At 43.6% G+C, this 9,810-nt stretch overlaps 1 protein-coding gene across 1 annotated transcript; it reads left to right on the top strand.

The window, feature by feature from the left end:
* The first annotated feature begins 2,815 nt into the window (after positions 1 to 2,815).
* LOC125359318 (apolipoprotein R-like) lies at positions 2,816 to 7,831 on the top strand. The gene is made up of 4 exons (XM_048356997.1): positions 2,816 to 3,216; positions 5,884 to 6,054; positions 6,652 to 6,827; positions 7,424 to 7,831. The coding sequence occupies exons 1-4, from the start codon at positions 3,132 to 3,134 to the stop codon at positions 7,577 to 7,579; spliced, it is 588 nt and encodes a 195-aa protein (XP_048212954.1). The 5' UTR covers positions 2,816 to 3,131; the 3' UTR covers positions 7,580 to 7,831.
* The last annotated feature ends 1,979 nt before the right edge of the window (positions 7,832 to 9,810 follow it).

Here is a 9,810-nt window from a genome sequence, read left to right as displayed (position 1 = left end):
GTTTCTCTTGTATTCCCATCCTGTGGTTGTGCCCCTGCTATCACTGTAGCACACGTATCCTGTATATACATGTATTAGAACCAGAGAAGGGAAAGGGAATATCAAAATCTAGAGACAAAGGATAAAAAGACAAACCATTCCAAAAGCAATACTTACAAAACCATTTGGTGTAAACCAAAAAAGCCTGTGATTGGTGCAATGCCAGGCTTATGATTGGCTGTTACGATTTAACTGTGAACTATCCCCAGTGGGTTCATTTGTGCAATCCTTAGTTCCAAGTTGGTGGTGCTACTTGGGAAATGGTAAAAATTGGAAACCGTGAGTTGTTTCAGGTTTGCTCTTGAAAGTTACCCTTGATTCCGGATCCCTTCTCTTGCTCTGCTTTCTGTTCATCATGCAGTGAGTCATGTCTTCCACGTGTTTCCTCAGCCATGAAGTGCTGCGTTGAAATGGGCTGAGAATATGGAGCCAAGCAACCAACCACTAACTGTACCCCCCTGGAACCATGAACCAAAACTTACCCATCCTCCATCAAGTTGTATCTGCCTGATAATCTATCACAGTGGTGCAAAAAATAATAAACACACCAAAAAACTAGGGGCTCATGTGGCAGAGCACTAGCCTTGAGCACGAAAGCTCAGGATCAGTGCCCAGGCCCTGAGTTCAAGCACAAGGACTAGTAATAATAATTATTATTATAATAAACAACATCTGAGGGGGTGTTGTGAGTAGTGGAAATGGAAGACAGGCATAGACGCAAGGCTGTGGTGAGTGGAATCACAATGCAAGCTGTGCCCTGTTTTAGCTATAGAAGAAAGCTATTTCTCTCATTGCATTAGTCCAAAAGGCTTCTCCTGCATACTTAATTTCCTCTCCACAGCTCCCAGTGTTAACGTTTGCATTAGGCCAATACATGCTTCTCCTGAGTGGTCTTTGGCTGTCTAGTTGTAGTCTTTATCCCAAGTAGTAGAGTGGTGGGCTGAGCAGGTACCTAAGAGTAGAGGAAAGTCTGGGCTTCCAAAGGCACCTGGCAGAAGATGCAAAAAGCAGCAGGGGGTAACTCCTGAGGCTGTACAAGCTACTGGGATCCCTGAGACTATCATCTCTTCCCTCCGAACGAAGCTAGTTGGTGGCTGAAGAGACCCAGGGAGTTACTGAGAACAGAGCTTGTCAAGACTATGAAAAACTAAGGAAGTACTAAAGAGATAAAAGGAAGTGAAAAGAGAAGACTCCAGACGAGAAGAGATTGAGAGCTGAAACCGTGAGTCAGGGTCACTGGAAAAATTCCACACATCCAGAGCTCACGGTCAGCATCCAGGCATCTTGGTATCCGAGAGGTTCAGGGACACAGGCTGAGCCATAAGCCTCCCGCTTGAAAGCTTAGAGCCACAAGTCTCTAGTCCTCACAACCTAGAGTTTTGTTTTTGAGGTTTGAACACTTGGCCTTTGGCATTCTAGGATCATAGGGCTGCTAACACTTAGGAATCTACCTATTTGTGATTTTTTTCACTCTAATAGAGCAAAAAATTCCCTCAGTCAGCCATATGTAACAGAACGAATAGGTTGTATCAATGTTGTTACTCATTCATTCAGTGGCTCTGAACTTTTTTTTCCTTTGATGATGACTTGGAGGGAGAAAGCACTGTTTTTGAAGGAGTAATTCAAAACAGTACTGTAGCTAAGTTTCAAATTATTTGTTCTCAGTATTCAGCGGCTGTCTTAGATTTGCTTTATAAAGCTCAATGTGTTCACGCTGAATTTATTTGCTTCTTTTCTGTCCTGGAAGGTTGAGTACAGCATAAGCTTCTTGGCTGTTTCTGGCAGCTAAGCACTTTGTATTTTGAACTCCTATGATCTTCTTTGCAGCTGATCTTGGTGGGAAGGTCATTTGCAGGTAACTTCCTCAGATTCATCTTCTTTTAGTAAACATCAGCATGTCTTTCAGTATCACTTCCCATGAAATCTAACAATGATGAACTTTGACCACTTGGCTCCAATTGCTTGTGTCAGTGACATACCACAGGGCTGGATGGACCTTTTGTCTGAATGGACGCCAAGCAGATATTCTTAGTCTTACAGATTCTTCCTCTTCGTTGGGCCCCAATTCTACTCACTCCCCATGCACTCTGACCTGAACATTCCAGAACTTTGAGTACCACGGCTTCCTCTCTCAATAGATGACAGTGGCGCCACCGCATGGTTGTATTGTCTGAGCAATTTTGTAAAGTCAGCCTGCTATTCATGATACATACCCCACTAGGTTTGAAGATCTCTGTAAATTTAACCTTTCACATCTTTTTATGTTGTTGGTCGTAGAACTTGAACTCAGGGCTTGGGTACCATCCCTGAACTCTTGTGCTCAAAGCTAGCATTCCACCATTTTGAGCCACTGCACCACTTCTGATTTCCTGGTGGTTCACTGGAAATAAATCTCACAGACTTTCCTGCCCGGACTGGCTTTAAACTATGATCCTCAGATCTCAGCCTCCTGAGTAACTAGGATGACAGGTGTGAGCCACCAGCTCCAGGCTTACTTATTTCGTTTTATTTTGCTTTGTTTGTTTTTTTTATATCATCTTTGTAAAATTCAGAGCTTTTCTGAGCAGGAAGTCCTTCTCCAGAGGACTTTCTCTTTCATTGTAATATCCAGATTTCAAGAGAGCCTCCGACTCAGCTTTACTCTACTCAAGATTTGCTTTCAGGGTGTCCCATGTTGAACCTCCCCTCTTCCCCACCCACCCCTCACTTTTTTTTTGTCAGAAACAAATGCATTGCTTCTGTTTCTTTGACGTCTCACTCTTGCAGTGAAAAGATGAGGGTGACATTGCCAACACCCCTAGACCTCCACGAGGTGTTCACTCCCGACATCAGGGTTTGGTGCTGAAGTGGGATTGCCAAGTGTCCTTTCACGGGATGAATTCTGGAAACCACAGTTCTGCTCTGTTCCCCTGAGTGCTTCCTGATTAAGAGTTCACTCCTGATCTGATTGCCCACTGGGTTCTGCTGCCACGGACTGCTTCACATCGGATTCTGGGAGACCCCCCACTGCAAATTCTCTCTCCTTCCTCCCCATATTTCAGGTGGGATCCACGCCTTCTGAGCTTCTTGCTGGTGTACCGTCATCGCTCGCCATGAGGCTGATGCCAGGGAGCAACTCCTCCACCCTGTGCCTCCTGGGAGTTCTGTTCTTGCTCCCGGGCCCCGCCAACCTCCTGGGTGAGTAGGGCAGTTTCCAGTGCCAGGGCACCCAGAATGCTGAGAATGGGCAACAGTCAAGGCAGAGAAGGTAGAACAGACTGCTGGATGGCAAGTGCATTGGATCCACATGAGGAATTGTAAAGTGAGAATCCATCTGTAGTCACGTATACTAATTTGTAAGAGGTATAATATACCATTTTATTACTGTCATTTACTTATTAACCATCAATGAGCTACTTATTTTATCAGTGGTATAACAAACACTTTATTAACTTCCATTTCAGTAATGGATAGGTTTAACTACCATGTTTTTTTTTAAGGTTTAAATACTTTTAGGTATATGAGTATGATTATTAAAGAACAGGGTTGGGTTTCATACCTGCATATCTACTCTGATGAACAGGGAAGAATAAAGTATAATGCTTTGTTTTCTTATAGATTTGCATGCAGAAATGATTAAAATCCCTTTCATCTTAACAGGTGTTAGCCTCTGCCATATTTTTTTTTTTACTAATATTGTTAGTTTTTAGTATTTGCAAAGTAAATGTGAAATAGGTATTGTTCAAAGAGATCCAGAGAAAGTTAAGTAAAATTTAAATGCATTGTAGTATGCATAATCAAAGTTCTCTGTTAAGTCATAAAATGTTATCTAAATCTAAGGGTTTGGTTTTTTTTTGCAGTTTGATCATTTTTATTATTCATGTATTTAAGCAAAATTTCCTCATGAAGAATTTTCTCTAGAAGATTCTAAAGTACAGGGAAGTCTTGGGCTAGGAAGTGGGTGGGGGCTTCAGGATTCTGGGGGTACACAGCCTTGTGCATTTGTAGAACCAACACAAATGTTTCTTTAAGATTCCTCGCTGCCGATGCTGATATATACATCTTATGGTCCTTCAGGTAGCATGCGCTCTTAGTAGAGACAATTTGTGGGTTGTGTAAGGGAAAATTAATTTGGGCTCTTCACTAGCTGTGTGACCTTATGTATGCTGTTCAACCTCCCTATGCTTCTCTTTTCACATTTGCAAAATGGGGTTACTGAGGGATTGCATGAATTTATATTTGTCAAAGCTTAAGGCATTGCCTGGTATTTAATAACCAGCCGCTACACGTACATTTTTTCAGCTTAAAAAAAAGTTGGCTTATATTGTTATACAGGAACTCAATCGCAAGATATAGAGAAGCTACATTTTGAGAGGTTGAATTGAGAGTCCTTATTAGAAAACCAATGATTGCGAGTGGAGACAGGTCTCCAAAAAACTTGCAGCCTCAAATACACTTAACACTGTTAGAAAACTGAGCCAGGAGGGTAGCAGAATAAAGAAAGAGCAGAAAAACAGTCTCAACAAACCAAATCAACTCTAATGGAGAGCTGGACTGAGACACCTTGGTGACCTGAGGGAGTCACGAGACACAAGGCAAATGGTGTCTGAGGTGCTGGGTCCTAAATAGGGTCATGGTCAGGGGACAGAGTCACAAGGAACTCAAGAGAGTTCACGGAACAGGTCTGGCAGGTCCATAACCTATTGCCCGTGTCCCCGCCCCTGCCTCTAGGAATTCTGGCATGCCCTTCACTTGAGGGTGAGGGTAAGAGTTTTTGGAAAGTCCCTCATCCACCAAGATGCCAAGATGGCATCAGTTAGATCCAGTATCCATATTTCCCTATCAACCATATGGGAAGTTGGGGGGGAAGGATTTCTTTGTAACAACTTAACTCTGTATTCCAGTCTATTTCCCTCTAAGAAAAAGCGTACCCACCAGGTTTCTTTCTTTCTTTTTTCTTTTTTTCCATTTTCATAGTTGCAAGTGATCTGTTTCAGGACTTTTCAATCTTCTTGATTCTCATCCCAGTGTCATCCTCTTCTTGCTAGTCCCCGCTCACCTACAGAGCCCATTTGCCTTTCATCATCCTTTCTTCAGAGTTTCTCTGGGCTCTTCTCATATATCTTGCTTGGGATTTGTTGTACAGCTATTTATTCCCCTTTCTTTCTCTAATCCCAGCGCCCCCTCCCTGCCCCCGTCCTCTTCCTGGTAGCCTCTTAGCTCGATTCATGTCCTTTTAACCATAGCTAGCTAGCTAGCTAGAGATATAGATGTCCTTATACACATTTTTAAAATATTGAAGTCATCAACGAATAGTTGCATACACAGGGAGGAGTCAATTCTGCCTTCTCCAAATTCACGTGTGTGCCCACTTATGCCCCAGTCTTCTGACACCTCCATTCTGTGAATGTTAGTTCACGAGCAATGAAGTAATGGGGGAAATAAAAGTCTTCCCTAAGCCCCGTTGCTATAGTTTGATGTTGAACTGTCCTTCGTGGGCCCTGCATTAAAGGCTCAGTCCTCTGGAGGGTGCTATTGGGTGATGATCTCATCGCCCATCAGAAGTAGGGTCAAGTGGAGTCTGCAGCCTTTGGGAGAACAAGCTGTAAGGGAGGTGGCATGCCCCGCTGGCATTGCACTTTCTGGCCAGGAGAGGATCCATTTCGTTCCATCATGCTCTCCTCCCATGATGGGCTGACTCGCCACAGGCCATCTGATCAAGAACTGGAATCTCTTTCAGAACTGGAAAATGAATCTTTTCCTAGTGTGTTCCTTATCGCAGGAATCGTGTTATAATGGTGAAGACCCGGTGAATTTATATTGTTGAAACATCAGGAAAAATAACATCTCTCTTTGCCTAACCAGGTTGCAATTCCCCGCCCCAGATCGCACATGGACACTACAAGGATGTTAGTGGACTCCTGTCCATCAGCACCGTGGTGCAGTATGAATGCAAGGAAGGCTATGTGCTCGTCGGAGCAGCCATGGTGTCCTGCAGGTTCTCATACTGGTCATCTTCAGCGCCTCAGTGTAAAGGTAACCCATGCTGCAAATGACTGCAAGGCGGGTGACCACTGCAGAGGTGCTTGGAAATGGCCCAGATCCCAGTGGCACCCCCAACCAGAGCAGACTTGCCATAGACTTACGCTCAAGCCCAAGGGAGTTTGGTGATGAATTAAGTCCAAATGTCCAAGAAATAGCATCTCTGGCTTCTGATGTCAACTGGAATCTTTCAAGAGAGATTTAACCTTGCCTTCAGACACCTGGCTGTTATTTACATCACCCTAGGGTGTGCTATGTTACCATCACTGCTCTCGTTTTACCACAGACCTGAGCTTTCTAGAGCATGACTGTGACCGTAGTACCACCCCCACAGGGTTGCTAAGGATGCATGAAATAATGTGTGTGACATGCTTAGCACCTAGCAATGGCTCTGCAGCATGCAGAGCACACATGTGTAGCACACGCCCAGCTAGTGGCGATATTGGCAAGGTGGTCATAGTGATCATGGTGTAGTGACAGCTGTAGTGAGAAAGAAACAATAGATGCCAGCAGTATTGCTGTCCCCTTTGTTGATCATCAGTATCAGAAGGAGTTTTCTCTAAGCTAACATGAGACCTGTTCTGGTTATAGCTCTGTGTGCAAAACCAAAGATACTCAATGGAAAGCTGTCTGTGGAGAAGGATCAGTATATCAACCCTGAAACCATTACTGTCCTGTGTGACCCTGGCTATCGGATGATCGGATCACAGAAAATCTCCTGCTCAGAGAATAAATCTTGGAGCCCTGCTGTGCCCAAGTGTAAACAGGTGAATGAGACACGGTGAATATTGTCTCACATGACAGCTGAAAACACATTACAGATGATCTGTTTTATAAAACAGGAACAGTGCTCCCTGTCCTAAAGGATTGTCTGTTAGGGTTCACTCGTATGGGTTTGCAGGGACTAGTCTGTACCCCCCAAGGCACTGTGTGTAATGTGTCTCTGATGGTGGAAAGCTAATGGCTCTGTGTTTTAGCAGAGTAGGTTGGCTATACTGTAGGATCATATTAGCAGATCTGGTCCTGGAGCTCAGTATTTCCTCTAATATCTGGTATATTTACTCTTATTTCTCATTGGTCAGCAGAATAAATGCCACTTGTTTTTGGGGTTCCCCTGAGCTTAGGATCCCTCTTTCCTTGATCGGATACCCTCACCTCAGCGTGTGCATGGCGTCAGCTGTCAGGGGAACATTTAGCTAGACTTCAAAGGAATGGGTTTCCTACCCTGACTGGGCTTATTGCTCACCTTCCGGTCTTCCTCCTGTTAGGAGAGGTCTTGAAAGAAGCGCAGCCCTCTGTGGGTTTGCAAGCTTTCTGAAATCACCACTCCTGACTTGTTTGTTTATTTGTTTGTTCATTTCAGGACATCCCTGAAGATCGTGATTTAGTCCTGGCAGGCAGGAAGCTCTTCCAGTGTCTTCCAAACCCCGGGGACTCCAAAGTGGCCCTGGAGTTACAGAAGCTTTCTCTGCAGATTGAAAAGCTGAAGCAGGATAGAGACAAGGCAAAACTCATTTAACATGCCTTCCCATAAGAAGATGGAGGAAAGATGCTTTTCTGTACCATTCTAGAAAGAAAAATATCAGTTTATCAACTCTCTACCTAAGCCTCATCATTTATTGCAATAAATCCTTGGGCAAAATTTGCTGATGGACATAGTGATCCTGGAATATGGAATTATTAATAATTTACTCTGTTATCTCCCTGCTTAAGATTAGGCATTTCTGGATTTGCTGAGCTCGCTGAAATAACTACCTACCTTTAAGTTTCCATTTGGTTTATTTGTTTTTTTTTGCTAGTCCTGGGGCTTGGAATCAGGGCCTGAGCACTGTCCCTGGATTCTTTTTGCTCAAGGCTAGCACTCTGCCACTTGAGCCACAGCACCATTTCCAGCTTTTTCTATATATGTGGTGCTGAGGAATCGAACCCAGGGCTTCATGTATACGAGGCAAGTACTTTTATCACTAGACCATATTCCTAGTCCTAAGTTTCCATTTGGGAATCCGTGTTATACAAGACCTGTACCTATCTACCAATAAATGCCTAAATACCTATGAAATCTAGCATATAATATGTATACCTTGAACAAGTTCATTTCCTATACTTGGTTGAGTTTTTCTTCCATTTCACAATATTTTAGAGATGATGCAGAGCAAGGAGTCATGTAGCTGTGATCATGGGATTCTCTCTGGACCTCAGGCACAGAATTTAGTGCAGTTTGTAAGAGATTATCAGCTATGATCAATGCTCTTATTTTTTTTTTTGGTTGCCATTTCTTATTTCCCTCTTTCTGCTTCTTAGGAACCCATTCTTAGTTTGCTAAATGTACTCAAAGGTTGTGTGAGTGTGTGTGTGTTTTCTTTTGTCCCAATAACTACACAGTTTTCCATCACATGTATTCCTATGTTATGTTTGTCTGTTCCATTTGGAATGAGCATCTAGGTTGCTTCCAACTCTACCAAAAATGACTTTGTGATGAACAACTTAGCCTTTAACATGTAAACTCGTTTACTCTTTGTTCTTTTGTTGAGGTGGTAATAAGGATAGCCTTTATGATAAATGTATAAGAAGTATGGCTAGGTGCCAGTGTCTCATGCCTAGAAACCCTAGAAACTCAGGAGGCTGAGATCTAGAGGAACACCATTTGAAGCCAGCTTGGGAAGAAAAGTTTGCTAGACTCCATCTCCAAAACAACCAGCACAAAGCTGGACTGGAGATGTGGTTCGAGCAGTAGAGTACCAGCCAGGCAAGCAAAACCGAGGAAGTAAAGCCAAGCGAGCACATGTCTCTGAGTTCAAAAGACAGAAGTGACCCAAATTACAAGAGAAGGGAAAAAGACTGACAAAGATGGTGAAGGAAGAGGGTGAGGTACCATATTCACCCAAATCCATCTTTAACAGGAAATAGAAGTCAGATGATAGGGTTGGCCTTGAATATAGAGTTGAATGAGGATTGAAAGGAAGTATGACAGAGGCCTAGTCTAAAGCTACTATGAACCTTAAGACGCTAAAACTGGAGTTTGGGGTGAAAAAGCTCAGTTCCTGGGGCTCCAAATGGGTCTGGGTCTGCCATCCCTCCCTCCATGCCTACTCGACAGATGAGCACTGGTGATTGCTCTCTTTGAAGATTTGACATAAATCTGAAGTGTGAATCAGAAGTTTGGGGGCAGAGGCTCGAGGTGTGTGCAATTACGTAGTCAGGGCCAAAGGTGAGCTCTTATCGGTCATGATCTCAGGATATTTTGCTAGTGTCCAGCCATGCGAAGACGTTTCTTGGGAAGAGGACAGTTTCACGAGATGTTGTCACAAGATGTTTACCCACTAATCCTGTCCTTCTGGAAGTTCCAAGGTGACTGTGGGGGAGGAGAAAAAATATATATTAAAATTGGCCAAAGCGGACACAAAATGGAGTTTGTTAGACGAGTGAGTGTCCAGGGCCCTTTCCCAACATTAAAGAGCTTTTCTGTAGAATGTGAGCGGGAAAGGCTCCAGAAGCGAGAGTGAGGGTCTTGTCCAGCTTGGCCAAGCAAGGAAGCAGAATGAAGAAAGGAGTTTCAATGGCTGTCCAGTTTACAGATGAAAGCAAATCACTTTAGAAGTGAGCAAAGAGCAGTCCTGTTATATATCTCTGGACAGAAAGGAATCAGACTCCATGGTGAACTGCACTGGGAACACAGAAATTCCCAGTAAGACTTAGCCAGGGCAGAGGTGGCTCAAATTTATAATCTTAGCTACTCAGGAGGATGAGATC

This window comes from Perognathus longimembris, chromosome 11, assembly GCF_023159225.1.
Source record: "Perognathus longimembris pacificus isolate PPM17 chromosome 11, ASM2315922v1, whole genome shotgun sequence".
Taxonomy (NCBI): domain Eukaryota; kingdom Metazoa; phylum Chordata; class Mammalia; order Rodentia; family Heteromyidae; genus Perognathus; species Perognathus longimembris.
The sequence above is the reverse complement of the archived record's forward strand: the minus strand, read 5'-3'. Positions and strand labels throughout refer to the sequence as shown.